Source organism: Columba livia, chromosome 2, assembly GCF_036013475.1.
Source record: "Columba livia isolate bColLiv1 breed racing homer chromosome 2, bColLiv1.pat.W.v2, whole genome shotgun sequence".
In the NCBI taxonomy this organism is placed as follows: Eukaryota; Metazoa; Chordata; class Aves; order Columbiformes; family Columbidae; genus Columba; species Columba livia.
The window spans coordinates 132,100,755-132,124,034 of NC_088603.1; the positions used below are offsets into that span (position 1 = coordinate 132,100,755).

At 45.2% G+C, this 23,280-nt stretch overlaps 1 protein-coding gene across 9 annotated transcripts in view; it reads right to left on the minus strand.

Moving 5' to 3' along the window:
* Positions 1-22,645, minus strand: part of TPD52 (tumor protein D52) — a 49,608-nt gene extending 26,963 nt beyond the window's left edge. For 4 of the 9 annotated variants that reach the window (XM_065053859.1, XM_065053853.1, XM_065053856.1 and 1 more), the window contains exon 1: positions 13,253-13,410. In XM_065053859.1, the coding sequence (XP_064909931.1) occupies positions 13,253-13,274 (22 nt within the window). In that variant the 5' untranslated portion in view covers positions 13,275-13,410. Of the gene's footprint in view, positions 1-8,600; positions 8,676-13,252; positions 13,411-21,266; positions 21,420-21,750; positions 21,812-22,506 lie in introns of those variants that run through there. The other 5 variants (XM_065053858.1, XM_021281078.2, XM_065053854.1 and 2 more) reach the window with 5 other exon arrangements.
* Between the last annotated feature and the right edge of the window lie 635 nt (positions 22,646-23,280).

The window sequence follows — 23,280 nt, forward strand, 5'->3', positions numbered from 1 at the left end:
ATCACACAGGATACATTACCTATGCCTTCACAGGCCAGCATTTTGCAAGTCACCCATCCAACTGTTAAGTGCCCTATTCCAGATGGAGTTTGGCTGCATCTTGCCCATGCTGCTACAGGGCATCCCCAGCTGGGCAGCACCAATTCCTACAGTGCTTCCGAACTGATTTGCAGCAATGGCTGTCATTGGCAAAGGGACTTTGAACCACGTTCTGCCAAGGCTGCAAATCAAAGTGTGGGACTTGAGCATTTCTGCACTGCTCTTAATCTCATTGAAGAGATAAGAGGGAGAATCCTGCAGCTGTGCATGCAATTAATCAGGAGGACTTCACTAACAAACCAACTGCACTCACTGGCTTATTTTTTTCTAATATAATGCAGATAGTGCAACTACCTTTAAAGTATTATGACCACTGAAGTTCCCATTATATTAATAAGTACTCTGAGATTTTATCCAATTGATATGTCCTTGAGTGACTTTTAATGCTGCTTGAGCTGAGTAAATCCTGTTAAGAGACATTTGTTCCAACTCCAAGTCAGACTAGGACAGTAAATTAAATGAAACTGTTAGAGCCTGCAGATATAGGGCTGTCACACAAATCAACAGACAGACATAAAACACTGATCACTCCAAAAGCAGAAGGCAGTGAAGAAAAGCATCAAGACAGTTTGTTCAGAGATGATTCCCCACAAAGAGGGAAAGCTTTCATGGATTTCCAAGTCCTAGAAGAACATGAGGATACCACCCCCTCCCTCACACCAGGTCGGACTTCGACAGGAGATCACCTTCTGTCTCTGGGTAACATTACAGGCAATCTATATTTGCTTTTTTACAACCTATACAGGTTCAGATCAGAAGAGTACCAATCTCTCAAGATTTCCAAGCAGTATTCATACACTTCTGTATAATCCAGTTCTGTCCCAGTCCATTCCACACAAAGGTAGGTTTTCCTAAACATCAGCATGCTTGGATAAACTGATCTCCAGGCTCCTCACTCATGTTTCACAGCTAAGTCAGTAGAACAAGTTAAACCATTCATTTTACTGAAGTATATGAGAGTGGACAAAACTGCAAAGACATATCTAGATGGACACAAAGCTGGGCAGATGTTTTTCCTGATTCTAGTACAACTGACATGATGGAAACTACAAGGAGAAGGGAGGAAGTCCCATGGATTTGGAGGACATGTCTTGAAGGAAATTGAGCTTCAATCCTGAAAGCTGGGTGGGGGCAGGGGTGAGGAAAGAAGGGAAGGAGGTTTTGTTCAGGTTTTTTTTGTTAGGTTTTGTGTGGTTTTGGTTCGGGGGGTTGTGGTTTTGTTTTTTCAGGAAAGCACAATTCCATTGCTCTTAGTGAGCAGCAGGTCCAGACCTGCACTACACTGTTTCCACAAGTTGCCTCCTCACAGTATTTGACCTGGAGCTGAAGATCACTGCAAACCCTAAGAATAAAGCTTTTCACCACTAAGTGAAGATCACTGCAAACCCTAAGAATAAAGCTTTTCACCACTAAGTGAAGTCTAAGTTTAGTATCATTTCCTACTGCACAAGCTAACCCATCACACACCCTATTTCACAACTGTAAACATCAAACAAAAAAACACATTCATAGCCACTCTAAGTACTGGTCATGCTCCAGACCAAGTTTAATGGATTGGTTCTGTTTAATGGATTAGTCTGGTAAACTTTTCAACCTTCGTGCTTAAGGATTGGTCTAGCTGATACCCATCAGGTTACTGTTACATCAAGTCTGGCATGTCACAGCACAGAAATCACTTAGAATAATTCAGAGCTTAAATAGCCATTAATAATGCAATTCACAATTATTCATTCTGCATAGCCAGATAAAAATTGGACCAGGATATTGAAGAGGGGAAAGTCCACACACTAACTGGCATACTGCTTGTTCCCAGTTGTCAATCCCCAAGTGTGGATTTTAGCTGTGGATAGGAGCTGTGATACAGTGTTATTATTAAGGAGCTATCACACTGCTCAGAAACGTTCCTCCACCCTGCCCGAAGACCTCTCTAGTGACACCACTCACAGGCTCAGCAATATCCCAAGGACCTTCTATTATCAACAATCTTCTACCCAAATCAAAAGAAGTTCTTTGTGGATTTAGCATCAAAGCCTTGGAATAGGCAGCCTACAGAAGTTTAGTTATTTTATTGATGCTTGCTTTGTCCCCAACTTATCAGAGCTTATAAGTCTTCTCAGCCTCTCTTTATGGCACGCAGAGGTCTTCCTTTGACTTCCGTATCCTCCTTCCCATTCCATATTTTAACTTTCTCAAACTATGCATCTTAAGAGGAAAGTACTTTTAATTGGGGATCAGAGGGGAAAAAAAGTTTCTGTGATTCACCAAGGCAAAGCTTGGTCTTGAATTGTAAATAAGAAACAGATGCATATTAAAGATACCACATACCACTGTGCTAGAATGGAATTAAAGATGACTGTATATTCTAGCAATACTCTCCCTTTTGCTGTTTATTCCAAAAATACTCTCTCACCACTGCAGGAAGCATTCAGCAGGTTGCTCTGCAGATTCCATGACAGCTGAGTTGCTTTACTTCTTATGCAGTCTCCAAAAGGCTTTCACACCAAGACACCTCTGTGACAGGCATGCAAGCCAACCAAAACCATTCAGCTTCAGAGCAATAATTCCACCGGTTTCCACTTTCGACTGTTTAGAAAGATGCAGAAATGAATTCTCCCTGCTCACCGCCGCTCTTGTCAAGCACACTACTCATGTACATCTGCAATCCACACAGAAAAATATCAAAGCAGGATGCCTCAAATACGCCTAAAGGGTGGTGTAAGTTTCTCAATTAAAGATTCGGTGTCTGTGATTTGCAGGAACAAATTATACACTTAATAGGGCAAACAACTTGCAGCTCAGAAGCTCACGTTTTAAGCAACGCACCCAAAGAGGCGCGTGAGGCAAAAGGCTCACCTAGCATCCCAGCCACACTCTCAGAGCACTGACTACCTTTCCTGAAGGACTGCTGGACTGTTAAAACCAAGTCTTCACAACCATTATTTGTGGAGAAACACACTGAACAAGTACCCCCCATACACACTGCAGCAAAGCCATTAATCTCTCTGTGCTGTCTAACCAACCTGAGCAGCAGCAGCAGCTTGTGGGGCACTGCACACGGTGGAAATGTCCTACAACAGATGCAGTGTCTCTCTGGCAGTTGCTCTGTGCCTGCTGAGCTGCTGGGTTTTTTCCTTCCTTGATGGGAAACACAACTAAACAAGTTTATATTGAACAGCAACACTGGTTGCTAGAATTGAGTAACACAGGATGCACTTGCAGTAGACTTATTTCTCTGAATGCAGTCCAAAATTTAATTCTGTCCCCACCATTAAAAACTCAGAGACTCCCCCACAAAGAAAAAACATAGTTGACTAAGTATTTAAAGGACAGGAAAGCAGAATTCTTTCACATCTAGAAATTGAGATCTTTTTCAAAAATAGACATTAAGTCACTGCATTTTACTTTTCCAAAGTTCATTACTAGCTGCTTAGTGTCCACACTTGTTCTGCTAGGCTGAGTAAAGTACTAACATGCTTTCTAGCAAGGCACTGAACTCAGAAAGCACCATTTTTATACTGATTTGCAGTCCTGGCAGAGCATCAAGATCAGTATACAAAGCTCAAATAGAAGTTCGTAAGATACAGACAGGTCTCACTGCTGTACCACAGCATCTGCCAGAAGTGTATTAACAAATGCAAATGTATTTCAAAATAGGCTAGTATTTAAGACTGATTCCTAGAAACAGTTATTTAAATGGCAGCAGCGACTATTTATTCCTTCCTCAGAGTCTTGACATGAGGAGGTTTAAAGTGGGCGTCCAGAACACACCTTTACTGCAGTTAAGGGCTGATTTATTAGAGAAAACAATAGTAAAGCCTTAAAGTATTCCACTCCTTCCAAATTACTGCACTTATATCCCACTACAGTAGTAACCAGCTAGAAGCAGAGTTTTTAGCAGTTAAGCCACATAAATTAAAGGCCAACTTTACTGGACACAGGATACCCCCCCAAACACACATCCTTAACTTGGGTTTGGATTGTGAGTCCCCGACCCAAGCTTGGGGTTGAGGTCCCCATGCACCCTGTAGCAGGAGCTGGTGGGGAAGATGGCATGCAAGGGTCTGAAAGCTAGGTGAAGTAGGGAGCCAGACCCATGCTATACTCAGTCTTGCTCAGTAAGAAAATCAGGGACAAGCAGTTGGTTGGGAGGCAGCAGTACAACCCCAGCTTGCCATTTTAGACACACCACCTGGTCTTCTTCACGCGTCCAGACAGTTATCCCTTTGGGATCCTCTGCAGTCACTTCTGCTCCCTGCTCCTTCAATTGAGTCCTGAGGTGGTGACAGACCACATGGCAATGCTTCAGATACAGCAGGTGGATGTGTCCTGGGCACATATGCCACCTACTTCAGACATATGCCATCTACTTGGGGCTGCACAGGATCTGAAGAGTCTGCCTAGGCACCAGGCACAAAGCGCTGTCACAAGAGAGAAGAAACCCCCAGAGGCCTAGAAGGTACAACAAATACCTGCCAGGTAGGCACCAGAGCAGTTCTGGAAGAAGAGAACAAGAACTCGCTGAAGGTCTATCCTTTTACTCAAGATCAAATGCCCTTTAAAAGCAGTTTTAGAGCACAACACTGCAAGTGGTTTGTCAAGAAGATGAAATGCACAGCATGAATGGTGCTTTTAAGAGCTCACGGCTCCAAGCAAAGCACATTGCAGTAAAACAGCCTGTTTTCCTTCTGCCAAGACAGTGACATCTGGCAACAGGAAATTGAGTATTTAAATAAGGCTCCTTCCCCACCCTGTACACTAGGCTGGTACTACTCCTGATGCTCCTCACCCTGAACACACGTCAGCTGCTCAGCAAGCCTCTTCAGGGACTGCCTAGCACAGATGTGAGCGGTGCTATGGAAACAGCATGCAGCAGCCTGGGATCCACTCAGGCAGACTGAAGCCTGTCTATGTTCAGGCACAAAACTAAGCTTTGCAAACAGTAATCAAAGCACACAGAAGAGCCAGCAGGGCAAAGAACAGCGATTGATTTGGGGCCTTCTGCTTTGCCCTCAGCCTGCTTCTCGAGACTCCTCTGCAGTATGCAAAACACTTTTGAGCTGTGCCGAAGGGATTTGTCTTCTGCAGAGCACTACAGTGACTAGAGGATAAGACACATTTCAGCCAGCGTGAGCTGTGTCCATTTCATACCCCTGACCCTTCTTTGGGGTTGGAAGTACTGGTTCCTACATAAGTCCTACAGAGGACAGCTTCTTTAAAGATGCTTATAAGCAAGTCCTTGTCCAACCCCACTTCTGCAACCCTGCATGAGGAAAAGCAGGGGATGTGTCAGCACCCTAGACCACTCTGCAGAGACTACAGGGGACCAGAAGATGCAAGTCTAAAGAAAGGGCTTCTTGAAAGGCAGCCCTTCCTGCCACCAGCTGCAGATGCCTGATGCTATATATACATGGGTATTGCCAGGGACTGGACTGCTATAGAGCACTGCAATGAATTTCAGACAGCAATGACTCAAGTGGAAGCATCAGGGGGTTTCTTTTAAATTCTGCTATCCAGATCCAGTTAATCAAGATTTAAATGCCATGATCTGATACACGTTTAGGCAGAGAAGAAGAGAGAAGGATGAGTAGGATCGCTTTTTGATCAAGTTAAGACTCTTGTTAGAGTTTAATTAAAGTACTTTAGAAAAAAGTAAACAAAGCAAAACAGACATCAGCGACATCCCCAGTGCTCACAGCTGAAACATGCAGTTTTGCCATGCTAAAGAGCAGCTAAGAAGCATCACTTACAAAGCTTCTTTTTCAGTGTTCTCAAGGCTTTTCTCATGAACTGAGATCACCATGAAGCATGGGCTCTGATCCTACTGAAGCACAGGGGAAGCACCTGACTGAAAACACCGACCCCAGTCCAGATCACGTCCCGTGGTACATCTTTTCATCTGTATCTCAGGCTTAGGGGTCTCTGATGAAACTCCACTCCCCTCTAGCTGCTACAGAAGGGAAAGCAAAACAGGGGGAAAACTGCTGCTCTATCTCTGCTGGCCTCCCCCACCACCCCACCAAGCTGAAGCTGCTCACCAGCCTCTGTTACCCCAGGATCCCGTATTGCCATTGCTCCCAACAGGCCGTGAGCTTTGAAGCGAAATCACAAGGCCTCAGGACTAGAGGCTTGTCAGGCTTGCTCTGCCTGCAGCTTTGTGTTACTTGGCATAGCTCAGAAAGCAGAGACACAGGATATGACAGCACAAGAACGGTGCAATGAGTAGTAAGGCAGAGGGGTTGACACCGGAGACCCCACAGCTATAAGACAGTCAATCGCCAATGGAAATCCACAGTTGGACAAAACTATTTTGGAGGTAACAAAAATAGAAATAAATAGTACCTGACAGACATAAAAGGTGTTTGATATAATAGATTTAGATGTAACATGGAACTTGCAGAGCAATAAAATAAAGAGCAAACATGTAAAAAGCATGCTAGCAAACATAACAGAAATACACCAGTAGATCCTAAAGTGAGGAAGAAGCAGCCACCAACATCATCCCAGCAAAGGATTCACAATACTGACAACTTGCTATAGTACCCCTGCCACCACCAGCCTCAGAAGCCCGAGAAAGGATGAGAATAACACCAGGAAAGGTGTACAAACTAAGTGCAAACAACATTACTTTTATTATTACTGACATTCCACATGCAAAAATAGGCTTTTTCTGTAGTAATAATAAGATCTAAACTAATAATAATTCTTGAATTAGATAATTAAAATTTAAATTACACTAACAATAAATCATTGAAACTTCTTTTTTTAAATATACAAGCACACAAAGCATGCTTCCTCTTTGCCTGTGAAGCTTTTAAGCACAGCACACATTTGTTGTGCTGCTGGTAGGCTACAAGCAGGAGAGGGGCAGTTCAGAAGCCTGTCACTCTGAACCATGTGTGACACAGCATTTCTCTACAGACCCCAGTTCTGCAGAAATTAATGGAGCATCTCAGGCTCGGCCAAGGCAGCAGACACATCTGCTGGAGCACTCGACTGCCAGTGAGCACCCCAGAACACTCACTGCTCTGCTCTCGCACTCTGCAACAGACAAGTCAGCTTGTGAAACAGGAAAGCTGGGTCTTTCAGTGGCAGCATTCACACCACAATAGTAGCCCTGGTTTCTCACTAGATAGCATCAATCCACCCCTTTCTGTTCGGGAGCAAGTGATAGCACAATGAGCATTTTTCCGCACACCAGTATTTGCTGGCACCAGCGCACTCCCCGCAAGGGTGACTGGCTGCAGACTTATCCCAACAATTGCCACCACTTGTAGCTGCAACAGCAGAAAAAAAATCCATACAGCTGTCTACACATCTGCCAGAGAGAAACATTTTCAGAGCAGGGCAACCATATTCAACATCAGTTACCCCAGTTCATGGTATCGCTCTGCCAGATTGCCAAAACCAATGCACAGCTACATGTTCTTTCAGCTCTGTTAACCAAAGCAAAGGAAAAGGAGGAAGAGGAGCAAGAGGAAATGGCAGAAGCAACCTGAACCTTCAGGAGAGATCCAGATTAGAAAGTTAAGGGTAGCTGGTCTGTTACTGCAGCCCTTTTCAAAAGATGCAACTTGCGGTTTAAAGCCTACCCTTCAATACAAGGTTTTTGAATGAAGGCTTTCAGTCTCTCTGGCTAATGCACACCCAAATATAAGTGATTTTGAAAATGCTCGCTACCTTTAACAGGAGGGAAAGCTGTCCCTCTGGAGACTTAAATTGAAGCTGACACAGAGTGACAGTTTTGGCTGAACAAGAGCATTTCAATTTAGTGCTTAATCTCACTTAATGCTTGCTTTCCCTTTCAGTCACCCTTTGGTTGACATTTTTCTGCTTACTCACTGCTGGATATTAAAAGGACAACCGTAAACACCTCCTTTCCTCTATACAGCAAACCAGAAGTGCCCGTATTACAAACACTCTGGTAGAGGCAACAGTGGGGTCATCATCATCCTACCTGGAGGTGAGCTTCTCCTAAAAACATGAGAAAACCCACACCCATCAGACATCTGCTGCACTGGGTTCAGCAATCAACACTTGTTCTTTCCTATTAAACTAAGAACAGAGTTGTTTGCATTTTTTCTTTTGAAAGCTGGTCAAGAAAACACTGGCTTTCAAGAAGACTCCCTGCAACATATTTGCTGCCATGGAAACATCACTTTTTGAAGAGATATAGCTGATATGCTCCTTTACCTGCAGTAACGTCCAGCACCCTCAGAAAACAGCAATCCACAAACAACTCACTGATTTTACATGGTGAATCCAGTCCCTTGACTTCACAGGAAACTTCTCCATACTGCCTGAGGGGCTCCCTCCCCATGAAAACTCCCCAGACCCCTTCCTGTTGAAGGAGCAAACAGTCGTGAAGGAAGAGGATGAAGCCCACCCAGCACCCCAGCCTTTGCATCACCCAGGGCAGCCCAAGCAGCTTTCAGGGTGCCCTCACCCAGCAGGGTCAGCGCGAAGCAAAAAGCATCAGAAGCCCCAACATCCATTTCCCTTACCACTCGCCTCCTCCCAGGACTCTGCTCAGATCTGGCTTGTGAAGCAGAGGCTGTTAGTCAAGGGCTACCGTATTTAGCAGCTGTAGAAGACAAAGGGAAAAAATGCACATACAAGATAGAAAGGAGCAACAAAATTAATTCAAATAAAATTCCCAAGGCAGACTACTGCAGTACACGCTTATTGCCAACCCCTGCAGATGGAAGGGGCCGTGCTCAGAAGTCCCTAGGCACAGCTGAAAGCAGCTCAATAGCACTTGTGCCCCGGCTGTCTTTAGGAGAGGTGTCAGCATATGCCAGCCAACCTCAGCCATAAAAATCAGCTGTTCCCACTTTACCCACAAAGCGCCCAGAAGAAGCAGAGGAAGGCGCTTGCCCAGCCTGCGCCGGCACATTTCTTAAATCAGAGCCGAGGTGCAGTGCTTTGTTTTGAGCCAGCAAGGTCAGACCGAGCCTCCAAGGTCTCTCGTTGCTCACATGTGGGTTTGCAGCAAAAGAAAGGGGAACCCATGCGCTGTTTCACAGGGCCTCAAGTGTAGGAAACTGGAACAAACAAGACTTGCACCAATTGCATGTCACTGGGATTTTAAAAGCCCCGGGCAGTTACAGTTTGGCCTCATTTGAGGATCAAAGGAAGCAGATCCTCAGCTAAGCCTTCCCCACCCCGAAAGGTCTGAGAGCAGACTTTACTCTGGCTGGGTGAAGGATTTTCTTGACTGCACGTGATAGCACTGGTTACAGGGAACAGGGACAGCAGGTCCATACACGCCACAAGCAACAGACTCAGAGAGCCAGACAGGCTCTCTCCTCCACCCCCGAAGCGAGTGTGAGCATGAACCAAGAGTTCAACTGTTGGAAGGGGCAGGAACAGCTGACACAGCTGCAGCCCCCGGCTGCCCACCCAGCCCCGGTACCAGGTGGCCGCTTGCGTGCCAGCTGCTCCAGCGTCCCTCCAACATGCTGTACGGATCCCCCACATCTCAGTACCCTGCTCATGCGCTGAGGGAGGGAGGAGGGCAGCAATGACACTAAATAACTCACATAACACTGCCCTGTCAAGCAGGGACCCTCAGCCTGAGCCACAACAATGAGATTCTACCCCTGTCCCCAGCATTTTTTATGCAAGAGAGGGGAAGACTTGCTGCTGTTCAAGGGACCTAATGATATAACTGGTTTGCTATTTTTATTCCACTTTCATCTTCAAGTCACTGCTACAGATGCCCAGTTCAGTTAAATCATTCTTCCTTTGCAGTTCCGACAACAGCTGTCCACTCTTATTTGCTTATTTGATTTCACAATTGCACGTTAAGGTAAAAAAAAAAACACAACACTTACCTACAGTACTGCAAGTACCTAGTAATAAAGAAAACAAATAAAGCAGTAGAAAAAGGTGCGGCTTTGTCCATTAGGACAATGAGGAAATCCGTCCTACTGCCAGCAACAAGTTCTGTCTGCACAAAAGGAACGTTAAAGTCCATTTTGTCAGCCCCAAAAATGCAAGTCAAGGAAAGAAAGGCTTAGATACTCTCGTAGAGAAATCATGTATGGTGTTTTGGGACTCCTAAGTCCCACATAACCAGAAGATTTTGAAAGACACCAGGTTACGTAAGCGAAGAGCTGCTGAAGTATAAGAGGAACCACCTAAACACAACATCGGAGGTGCAGTATTGCTGGGTAACTGTTTGTGCCACACCACACGTCTTCATGAAACTGCTCGGTGACACGGTCTCCTTGTTCAGAACACATCAGCACATCGCTTCTACTGTTGAGGCAGCTTCATCCTGATTTTTCCAGTGAACTGTACCAGCACTAACAGTAACAGTGGCAAGTCACAGAGAGACTCTTCGCTAGAAAAACCAGGTACACAATTAAAAAACAAACAAACAAACAAAAAACACCACACAGAATCTCTGTTCAAACGCAACTGCAGTTATTAGTCCCTTAACCGACTGAGTCCATACAGTGAAAGACTACATTTTTGTTCATAGCAACTTAACACAAAGCAATAGAGCAAGGGACTCCTCATCTCAGGAGAATATTAGATCCACTTGGCTTGAGCCCAACCCTTCTCCTGTGGTGCTTGTAATCACAGAACAAGAGACCCTAAGTGCTCGCATCCCAAGCTTTCCGGAGCAGTCCGAGGGCACTGAGCACCATGCAGATGCACACAGCCAGGCCAAACACTCCTTTGCTGAAAACAAAGACACCTGAAGTGAAAAATTGCCAAATAGCTCTGATGCTGGTACTGGTATGCTAGTAACAACTGTTTAAGGACAGCTGCCATACCTGATCACTCAAGAGAGAGGGAAGACTTTAACACATTATACACCCAGAGGATTAGCCTTGTTTAGTCTAACCACATTATTAACTACAACCTAGATTTTCTTCCCACCTCCTAACTTTCGCTAGCTGAGAAAGCTGTCATCATAACAACGAAAAGTGCAACCTCTGATTCATACTTTTAAACAAATTAGTTTCTGGTTAGAGTAGGCAATCCAGGATGTTGAAGCCAGCCCCACATACAGGACCTAGCAGCCTGGTTTTTAGCCCAAGTACGTGGCTTTGGTGAGTAATACCGTATCATCAAGAACAATTTCCAATGCAAGCACTCAAGTTTGCCAGGGAAATGGGTCTTTGAGGGCTAAGCAGCAGGGTATTAGAAACCATCCGTTACCACAAATGTGTTGGGTATTCTAGATTTTCCCACTGTACCTGCAGGTCTTCACCTCACCCGAAAAAGAAATAATTACCTCCAAAAAGAAGGCAGAGGAGGAAAGTGTTGCACCATGTTTGTGCCATAACAGTCACTTATGTCACACTAGATTCTGATGTACAATCTGAGATGCAATACCCTCTTCATACAAAGCAGTATTTATACATGAGTTCAATAGCAAAACAAGCCTCTAGAAAGTGGCAACATTGTCACTAAAGCTTTTGAGGAGATTATTTTATTCTTCTTTTCCAGTAGAAGTTGTCCAAGACCCTACAGTTTCAATAAAGATTTTTGCCTTTTAATAGGCTCAAATGCAAAGAAAGAACTTCAGGTCAAATATTGAAATATGTGCTAATGCTCCTGCAGCTGGAATTAATACCCTGATCAAACAGATAGTTGTGCTGTTTTCTAGGTGAACAGTTCTATTTGTTAGTCTCCAAGAACAGGGTTTGGAGGTTTGTTTTCTGGAGGTTTTTTTCATAAGGTATATATTGAAGTTAGACACAAGACTTCAGAATGACTGAAAGAAAGTCTCTGAGGAGGTTCAGCCTTCAACACCTCACTACATTATCTTCTGCTCTGGCAAAGATAACCTGCCCTTTTTGCTATATACACAGAGAAAAGTAGAAGTAATTGCTAATTATACAAGTGCACCACAGCAGCCCGGAAACACATGAGTGTACAGACAGATCAAGGTTGGCACGTGAACCAGCTCACCTGGCCGCACCGAGTCGGGGCAGCGCTCCCAGCACCTTGTGTGTGTCCAGCATGACACCCACATCCTACTGGTCCCAAGCATGCGGAGCAGGAAAACACTGAACACAATCAGTCCAAGGGCACAGGCACTGAGCTGGGCCAAGCAGCCCTACCAGCTTACGCAAACAAAGTAACTTACTGACCCGACCTACCTTACTTCATTCAGTGGAAAGCAGCTGGTGTATAGCTCAGTACAACACCATATATAACAGACTCTGACTATGCATTGATCAGTAGGATATACACAATATACCTTCATGGGAGGCTCTCTTAGAGCAGGAGATCTGCTTTGTCCATGTTCATTTCAAGGCACCACCTACTCTCTTGGGCAGCAGTCCCAAGGTTTTATTTTTTTAAATAAACCACAAAGTTTCAAGGAGAGTGTTGCAACCGCGGCAGCTCCGACAACACTCTACCCCAGGCAAAGCGCACATCGGCGAAGCCCCATCAAAGCCCCATGGCCTTCTGCAGCCCACAGGGCCGTACAGGTGACCGCCTGCAGGTGCCAGCCCTGGCACCGCTCAGAAGCCCCAGGGCAGCTGCCAAAACGGAGCTGCCAGCTGCTGAGCAGCCCTGGCACGGAGAGAGTTAAGAGGGAGTGAACCCTACGAACACTGCCAGTTAACCAAAAGTTACACACTGGTAAAATGGAAGCACACTACTTTTGCTCCAAGGTGAAACCAGAAAGTTTGCTTTCCTCTCTAACCCCAGCAGGAAGGCCGGGATTTACTGCCTATGCCCACGGCGGGGGGGGCTGCCCCGGGCTCCGCCGCCCGCCCCGGCGCGAAGCCGGCCCCCGGTTCCGCATTTTCCGAGCCGACGGGCGGCGGGAGGCGCAGCCCCGCCACAGGCCGGGGTCCCTCTCCCGCACCGGCCCCGGTCTCCGTGGAGTTACCCCCGCCGGGCGCGCTCGGCTCTCACGGCGGAGCCCTCCCGTCCGCCACGGGAGTTCCCTCGTGAGGAGATTCCGCCCCCGTCCCGTCCCGGGGGCGCGGAGCGGAACACGGAGAGCGCCCAGCCGGGCCCGCCGCGGGCTGGGCAGGGCTGGTCCGGGCCGGGCGTGCCGGCGGCAGAAAGGCTGCGAGGGGAACCGCCGTCCCCCGCCACACTGCAGCGCCAGGCACCGCCACCCGCCGCGCGGGGCCGCCTGAGGCGGGCAGCAGCCCCCACCGCCCGCCAGCACTACCTTGGTCCCTCGGGGGCTCCATGGCCGCCCCGGCGCCGCTCCCCGCGCTCCTCGCTCCGGCTCGGCAACCGCCGCCTCCCCCCGCCGGCTGCTGGTTGGCAGCAGAGGCACCGCCCGCGCCCGTGGGGGCGAGGCCGCCGCACGTCAGTCAGCGCGCGCCCCGCCCCGCCCAGGTGAGGACCGGGGAGCGCGGCCGGGGCGGGGCCGCAGCGGGGGAGCCGGGCAGTGCGGGCCCCTTGTCCGGCCGCCACGCCAGCCGGTGCCGGGACGTCGAGGAACCGGCCGAAGTGATTCACCGTGAAGCGCGTCTTCGCGTTACGCGCCCACGGTGCTTTTAATCCGGCTCTAGCAGCCCTAAAGCCGGACCTATAGGCTTGTCCCACTGCAGCCGCAGTGCTTTGCGCTCAGCCAAGCCCTATCTATGGCATTTTTCTCCCCTGGCACTGTGCGGTGCTGCTGCCCCTGGGGCATCTGTTAACGCAGCGTTGCACAGGCTGGGCGAGGAAAGGCAAGAACAACCTGCTGTCTGAAGTTGCCGCTACGAGCAGGAAGAGGCTGCATAAGACATCCAGTTGTGCTGCCGTGGAAGCCGCTGTTGTCCATTCTGCCTCCTATTTGTTATGCATTTGCTAGCAAAGCACATGCATCCTCACAAACTGTGCCACGTTACAGAAATTAAACTGTGATTCTATTTGCACTTGAGAGATTCTCCTGTGAGACTCGCTAGCGCTCACACCAGGCAAACTGATGCATTGTGAATGCATTAAAGAGACTTTTAACAGTTGAAAACCACCAACAACTCTCCTAGCTGAAATCCATGCTCTTTCTATTAAAATATTAAGTGCAGAGAAGCTTCCATTATGTATTATAGTTTGCACAGCAAGCTGCTTTACAAAACTATCAAGAATATGAAGCCACCAAGCAGATCTTTTACTCCACCCTTTTCAAATCCCTGGGCTTAACATCTATGGATTTGTTTGTTCAAAAAGATCAATGTTTGTGCAGAATGAGCAGCAAGGCCTCCACGGCGTGAGGCTGTGTGAATAGCCAAATTGTCACCAGCGTTCAGCATGCACAGTCACATGCTACAGCAGAGCACAATAGAGAGTCAGGAGGTGCCGACTCAGGATGTCCTTGCTTTGGATAACAACAGCAGTACCAAATCCAGGTATCTTTCAGTCTGTGAAGCAGCTGAGGAATGTGAGCTTTTTCTAGGTTAAAAGAACACTTGCTTGTATTCTAGGATCTGCATAGCTACAGCAGGAGGTTGTTACAATGGTGCCATAAAAATAGCAAGTGGACCAGACTATACCCCTGCATGTTTGTACCTTGTTTCACCTCACAGCACAGAAATTAATTTGCTTAAATATATGATTCTCACCTCAAGTTCATGCCACATCTCAGATATATTTTATGACTCTTTCAAACAATAAACTCAGGTATTTGAGAACGTACATCTGCTTTTTTTCTTTAGAGGAAAAAATAATAGATTTTTTTCCTGCAGCACTCCACTTGAAGTCTCAGACTTTCCCACTGAGCAGCTGATACATGATCTATAATTACAGTGGAAGGATATCAACAGCATTAAAATTTGCTCCTCTGTACAAGTACTTACACTAGCAGCCGCCGTGGCAGCGCTTAAATGCCTGTCAGGAACCAACCTACAGAGCCATGAAGTTGTCAGCATCTCACTACTTCTTTCTGGGGACGGGATATCTCACCAGCACATCCCAAAAAGCAAGAGCTAGCGATCAGGCAAGGAGTATTACCTGGAGAGCTGATTCAATATGCTCTGCTAATGAAACTCCCACTTGGGTCTGAGTGCAGTGCACCCATGCTGAGTCACTTAGTGACCACTCAGCTGAGGAATGCCTGTACATGGGCTTGCAGCCATTTTGCTGAACTAGGTGTCTAGGTTTAGAAATCCTCCCTTCCCGGTTCCCTTACACACTCTGAAGTTTGATTTTCCTAGCAGCTGTGGCCCATTCAAAGTGACAATGGGGCTACCTATGGGCTTGGAGCCCAACCAGGTCCCCAGCTGTCCTGTCCTGAAAGATTTTAGATGTAAAGATGCTCAAAATCCACCATCTCCAAATACAATGGCATATTCCCTTTTTACACATAGCCCTAACTAGCGAGGAGACAGAATCGTTGTAATGAGTACTTGTTACTCAAACTGCTGCCTATTAAAAGTAGTATGAATATTGCCTACAGGCTCAAATTATGATCGTAGAATATAAACACACAAACTGAAAAGACTGAATCTGCCCTGAAGGTCTTGTTGCCTTTATGAAAAAGGACAAAAGTGAAGGACAATAGGACTAGAGTTGTAACTGAGCTGCTGAGCTTTGCGCCTGCGACTTCTTGTTTCCTCCAGTTATAAAAATTAAAAAGAAAAAAAACCACACATGCATGTATAGAAGGTGAACCTATTTGAACTTGATTACCTACCGAAATACAGGATTTGAAAATGCTTTGTCATGAGCAGGACTGAGCCTCTCCCATGAAAAAGTCATTTATTGTATGGGAATACAAGCAGGGTGGCAACTGCAGAAACAGCTCACATTATATTTGTATGTCACGTTTCATTTCACACTTGCAATCCATGAGCCTTCCCAGAGCTCTGTCATATAGATATGCCAGATCTCCCACTGTGCAAGCAGAGCCCAGTTTTAAAACATATTCCTCCTTAGATCAACTGTTTATTGCAAATAACAGGCAAGGCAGCCAGCAGTGAATAAAGGCCAAGGTTTCAAAGAATTAATACTGCCAAGGTAATTGAAGAATCCAGATTTAAGACAACTAGTTATTTTTCAAAGAACCTTGCCACCCTTTAGCTTTCCTGCCATAGTTACAAATGCAATTACCTCCGAACGGATACCTACCTACATACACTGATCTGAATTGGATTATGATAGGTTATACTAGTTCAGGGTAGCTGTTACGCAGATCCAATGGCAAACACAACCAAGACTGTCCAACTGTGTGCTGAGTGAGCTGTGTCTACCAAGAGAGCCAAGACCCAAAGCATTTTAGACCTGAATCATGTAGGTCACGTAACCCCAGCACTAGAAAGTGCAAAAGAAATCTGTCCTGAATCCTTTGCCTTGCCAGGGTTATAGTACTTTACTTGGCACAAAATGTCTTCCATTCATTCACAGCCTTGAGTCATCTTCTAGGAGAAATCCTTCCTAAGGAACGTGTCCAACATTTTGTTCCAAAAATGCAGTAAAAGAGCACCATCAGCTTGGCTCCTTTATAAGTCAGTGCCTAGAAGGATTTTGTTAACCTAAACCCAAGTTCAACTGGCTCTTCTCTCCCATAAACATGTCCCAAGCTCAGTGGAAAGCACCCTCCCTTGGGGCAGGAAGAAGTTCAGTTCCTCCAATGGAAAAGCTTCCACTACGCATGGAAAAAAAAACAACATTCATGGGATCAAAAGAATCTGACATAAAATTTTAGTGAGAGAACAGCCTAGTCATTCAGCTGCGTTCCACTAAGGACATGATTAAATATTCAGCATGACACAGCTGAACACAGAGGGGTGGTGGTTGGTTTTTTCTGTCTCCTCCCCACACAACAGCCCTGGTGGCAGGGCAGCAGGGCAGCGTTCACACCTCACTCGGGCTCACCTGGCAGCCGCTTCCTCATGACCTGCTGGCTTGGGCACTGTCCTGCAAAGTGCAAATTCAAAACCCTTTCAGCAGGGTAGACAAGTACATACTGAACGATCTGTGTCACAGATAAGTAAAAACTGTAGCTGCTCAGTGGACCTATACTTGCCATAGCCTATGTGGATATCAGTGGGATATTAGGGGAAAGAACACAGACAAGCAAGCTCACTGCCCCTCTCGATGTTATTTCCTGAGGCATCAGGCATATCCTGGAAGCACTTACTGGATCAAAGTCCTGGCAGCTAAAAAAGGGTATATATTGGGTCAGAAATCCTATACAATACATCCCACCTGAGGCAGCATTAGAACTTAAAAGCAGAATTGCCTGTGCCAAATTAACTGTACTGTTAGAAGAGACACTGAAGTTGTGAGTGCTTCTTTAAGGGTGGGTATCATCTGACTAGCAAAAGGGTTTTGACTCATGTATTTTCTGCTAAACACCATTTGGAGAAGACATCTCTTAGTGTCTACAGGTTGAGATCATACCTATGTACACATTGGGATAGATAAGCAGAAGCCTAGTGTGATTCCAAAATCCCATATGGTCCCACCTCACCACAAGCGAAGTGCAGTATGTTGCTGAAAATGTCTGCAGACACCTTTCTGCCTCTTTAAATGCCCAAACATCTCCAAGTTCAAGGTCACTTTTTCAAGTCAGGGTTAAACTCTTGATCGGATAAATGCTTTAGAAGATAATTACCCCACAGTTCTAATCATGTTGGTGTGGACGCGTTAAGGGCAGGGCTGTTGAAGGTGCATCCAAAAGAACCTGGAGATCTTCAGCTGAGTAGTCCACCATAGCGGAGCTACCCTGAGCATTGCACAGTGGTCAGGTAGCCTTAAGACAGTTATTTGTCCCAGGCCATATCCCAAAATCCCTACAGGAACTAAACCTTCCATCAAAGGACCAGGCTTGTGACACCTGCCTGCATGAAGCTTGCTTCCTGTAACTAATGTGACTGGGTTCCTGCAAAAGGCTCTTAGCTGGGAGTTCATGGATCCCATCAGTGGCAGCACTGAACACTCACTGCACAGCTGCCGGTAAGTGTGGGATAAATAGGCTTTGTGGAGGGGGACAGTAAAAAAATATATTAAAAAAATCAAACCCCATGTTAAATCTGTTGTAGAGGCACTAGAGGGAGAGCTACAACACTTTGAGGATTTTGATTTTGACTGTGTCCTTGTTATTTTATCATTTCCCAATGAAGGAAGAGTACTGACATACTTCTTTTAATTAGGACCCTAAAACTTGTAACCAGGCTTATTTTGAATGAAACACAAGAAATTCAGCATAGACGTGCACAGGGATGTGCTTCATCACATGAAAAACAATTATAAAATGCAACTATTCATTTTATGTTAATGTCACTATTTTTCCACTTACACGGTACTAAAACTCGTATATATCTAGGAATACTTTGTACTTCTCCTTATTTCCCCCATTTCCCACCCTCCCTCTTTGCTTTCTCTTGTGAGCAGAAGAAATGTTTCTAACTCCTTATTACTTACTTTTGTACCACAGCATCCTTTGGTAGCATTTGCTCAATTTTAGCTCCAGGAATGATGTGATAAAGTATTCTCACTCACCCGAGCTGTTTTCAGTTATGACATATATCGCTTAGGGAGCATAGCCCTTTCTTTGTCACATACATTACCATCTGCAGCAAGCACCTTTATTGCTGTAGTAAGTATACTGTAGATAAAGCTTTAGCTAAACTATATCTGTGTCAACTAACTGCTAATCAGCCAGTTACAAAGTCTCTGTTCTAGAAAATTGACTAAAAGGAATATTTTCACACTCTAAAGAGTGATACTAAGAATAAAATGAGGTCACGTCTTCAGTTACTCATTACTAAATTACTTTTAAGGCTGCAGTGCTGTACAGTTACTACACGGTAATTAAGAACCAGAGCATCTAGGGTTACTTTTCAAATTGTAGTTAACTTTCAGTATACTCTTGTGAGATGACTAGGTATTACCAGGTCCACTTTATTACTGGCAAACCAAAACACAATGATTATACATAATTTGCTAGAAGCAGACAAAAAAGGGCAGAAGCAGAGCCATAAGAAATATATACAAGTCAAACTAAAATGTTACAAGGGATGAAAAAGGCAATGACCCAGTTAACTAAAACTGCTACAAATTATTAATGGATTTTTTACAAGTTGAAAAATCTATTGCAAAAGCCTACTCACTTGCATAACACAAGCCATAGAAATCCAGCCTTTACATTCCCTTGGTAGATACTTTTTACTTCCCTATTTTGCAAACAAAAAGTCAAGCCTCATAGTTCCTTGATAATGTAGCATCTAGCCTCTTGAAGACAGATGATCGTTTTTTCAAGCTTCTGAGCATATCACTGTTGTCATTGATAAGGCATTTCAGTGAGCTAGCCAATGTAAAGTGAAAATAAGAACAAATTAGACTACAATCACTGAGATTAAAGATTCTTTCATCTCATTAATATTTTACTAGTAACAGGGCCTACTCCGTGCTGCCATTGCCCACCCAGTAGTCAGTTCCATCACCATCTCACTTAGAAATAAATTCTCAACATGTAAGATGCACAAATCAGATGTCACTCATGCACATTAGTTTTTCCTTCAGACTACTGTGAAGCCAACTACACTACATCTCTTAACACAGTTCCTACCTGATCTTGCAAAGCTCATTTTGAAACTCCTTGCAAAATCCCACCTTGAAATTGCCCCAAAGCAAACAGGCTGTACTTACAGTGCCAGCCACAACAAAACAGATAAAGCAAGCCTCCCCACTTCCTTTCCCACCATATATCTATTTGTTTAGAACCACCACAGAGTTTATCTGATTGCCCAGTGAACCCAAACTTCCACCAGAAGATCTCAAAAAATGGGGCAGCCACCTCCCTGCTCACCAGCAGCAAGGAGGCACAGATGTTGTTCTACAAAGTCAACAATCTGCCATCCCCAGCCTGAGCAAGTGGTTTTGATTTTACTTTTTCTCCCATCAAGGAGAAAATCCCAGTACTTGTTTCATTTGCAATAGCCTATACATCTTGCACCTGAATTACACATCAGTGCCTGTGCTAAATACAAGCACCAGGGTGTTTTTATTTCCCATGCAATCGCTGAGGCTGTGTAAGCCGTGATAAAGCAACACCGCTGGCTGATTGCAAGCAGTGTATGTGCAGTTATCTAAAGGAGAACTTATGCCTCTTGGAGCTGTACTCTGCCCTCCTACAGCACTAGCTGCGCCACATACACATGTTTACACCCTCACTCCAAAGTTGCACCTCTCAGGTCTTTCTTTCAGCTCAAGATGTGCTCAGCTGATGCTTTGAGAGCTCCAGTCTCAGTCCCCACCACAGCAGCAGCTCTCCAGATGATTGATACACAAATACAAACTGGGTCAATAGCTGTGCCTAAAAAATCCCCCTACTCTCCTAAAACTGTACTTTTGCATTACACGTTTTTCATTTCCATTACTTCACTAAATAAACAGTCTTAGTTACTGCTATGAATATGATAAATAGCCACTCTTCGTTTCAGTACATTCTGCTCCTTTCATGGCAGCAAAGGCTGCTGCGCATTCCCAGTCTCCAGGGGCCACCAAGATGATTATGGGTCTGGAGCTTCTTAGGAGGAGACACTGAGAGTGCTGGGTCTGTTCAGCCTGGAGAAGAGAAGGCTGAGAGGGGATCTTATCAGTACTTGTAAATATCTCAAGGATGGATGTCCAGAGGATGGGACCAGGCTCCTTTCAATGGTGCCCACCGATAGGATGAGCGACAATGGGCACAGCCTGAAGCATAAGAGGTTCCTTCTAAACATGAGGAGAAACATCTTTACTTTGAGGGTGCCAGAGCACTGGAACAGGCTGCCCAGAGAGGTTGTGGAGTCTCCTTCTCTGAGACATTCGAAACCTGCCTGGACACATTCCTGTGCAATCTCCTCCAGGTGAACCTGCTTTAGCAGGTGGTTTAGACTAGATCATCTCCAGAGGTCTCTTCCAAACCCAACCATTCTTTGATTCATTCTGCGATTCTGTAAGCAAGGTGGTTTTCATGTGCAATTTTGGAGGAAAGTCATTGCAGGCAGGGTGGCTGCCTCTCAGTGCTAACTGGAAGTGGCTGGAAGATAAATAATATAAATCTCTTTCCAGAGAGTGTGGTGTGCAATACAGCAGGAGATGTAGCTACAGCCTGGATTTGTTTAACCTCCATATCTCCCTCTGTAATGTAACCATTCACACACCCATCCAGCCTCTTGTATGCACAATTGTTCACCCCTTATGCATATGCATCATGTCCCAGCTGCTCCATTTGTCACTCACACAGCCGCTTGGTCACCCCAACTCACAGTTGCTCTTATTTTCCGCATCCTCCAAGGCAAAGATGGCAGCTGTGGGATCTTGGTCAGGTTTCCATGGGCAGGATGATTTTTACATGTACATGATAATTAATCATGTACTGAAGGTCTTCACAGTAGCTTTCTGAGCAATGTTTTGGTTTGCTGTGAAGGAAAGAGGCATGTGAATAATTTTATTGCTGAGCCAGTACCTGCTTAGCTGGGTGAAGAACTAGTATTTGCAGATGTCATGTCTGAACACTGAACTCTGGATTTTAATTTCTTCTGTGATAACACTACACAATGAAGTCTCCAGTATGTTTTCCACTTAAAGTATTATCTACTGTTGGTGACTTAAAACAGCCTAGGACAAAGTCCATAGTTTCTTTTGCAGCTCTTCTATGCTTTATCCTTAGGGTTTATGAAGTAAATCTGTATGTGACTCTGTGTCTCCTGCTAATTTCAGCACTAAGAGAAAATATCACAAACGACACACCTAATTTTCTTCTTGCATATACCAAGATACAGTCAGAGTCAACTCATTGGCGTGAAGTATTCACTGCTATGAAAACAGAAAAAGAGATGGGAATTAGGCTACACATATAACATGCATCTTGAAGAAACTAAAGATGTGCTGCACTTTCTTTTTCCTTATTGAACAGAGCAATAATAAAGAGGTTTATTTAATTGCAAAAAAGCAATTAACTTTCGAAGATGTTTCCTGCTCCTGTGAGGAAACTTGATTTTGTGCAGCATATTTCTTTCAAACTAGAGTCTCCAAGTGCCTTGCAGTATTAAATGCAGCTGAGGAACTAAATAATAAATAAGACCAGGGGAAGACAGACCTTTCAGCAAAGCTTCCTCTGTCTCTAAGTGGTCATTTCTTTCATTTTTAAAGAGGTTGTACACTTCCTCCCCCACAAAAAAAAAATGAAAAAAAAAAACATTTTAAACTGGCTGATGATAAATACTCCACCTATTTTCACACCCCATCTATCTGCACACAAGTACATAAAATAAGAGGATGTGTGGATATTTAGGAATTCAGTTTGCACATGGATTATTTCCTTGGCTTTTACTTGCCTGATTGCTTGGCTCTTCCAGCAACCTGTTTCTGTAGCAACTGCCACCTCCCCCCCACCAGTCACGCTGTCTCACAGTCGTCAGGCACCCTTTTTTAAGGCACACGTACATGTACTCATTTATCACATACACATACTAATTTACCAAAAGCCAGGGAAAATGTTGGTACCTTCCATGTGATGTTGATGGGCTCCCCGCCAGAGCACCTCCAGGCGCTGTGTGATGGATGTTTACCAAGTTCAGCAGCCTGGTCTGCTGACGGGACCTCCCTTCTCGCTGCTCATTGTGCTTTGCTTGCAGCCTCCCAGCCTGCAAACCACAGGGGTCCCTCACCCAGGGCAGGAGGAAAGAGGAGGACAGCAGATCAGAGAGCAGAAACAACCCCCCAGACCAGCAGGTGGAGGAAGGAACCCCGAGGTGGCTCTGGTCAGGGAGAAAAAAGACAAAAGCTGCAAGAGTTTTCTTTTTTTCACCATGTTTCTTACATGGCTTTTCTTTATTCACCTTGTCTTTTTTTCTTCATGGACAGCAGGACTATAAATACTATTAAGGAATTGACAAGAATTTACCCTTTAACAGCTTTAATGTGCTTGCATGTGCTGGAGAAGGCAGCAGTGCAAAGTGTTCAGGCTCACGTTCTCTCCCTAAATAGCCGCCTTCTTACTGTCATGGTTGAAGACAGGATAAAATCTCCAAAATCGCTAAAATGGCTTAAAAAGTGGTGTTTGGTATAATTCTTATTCTTTTAGCTGTCTTTTCCCATCCAGAAGCTTGAGGGAGCACAGTGATCATCTCTTCAGATCCATCTTTCTGCCTTCTGGGAAGTTTTAACGACATGGTGCTGTCCTCATCTTGATCACATGCACATTACAGTCAAAACAGCTTAATTAACTCTACTCCATAAAGAAAAGATGAAGAAAAATTGAGGTGAATGCCATACATA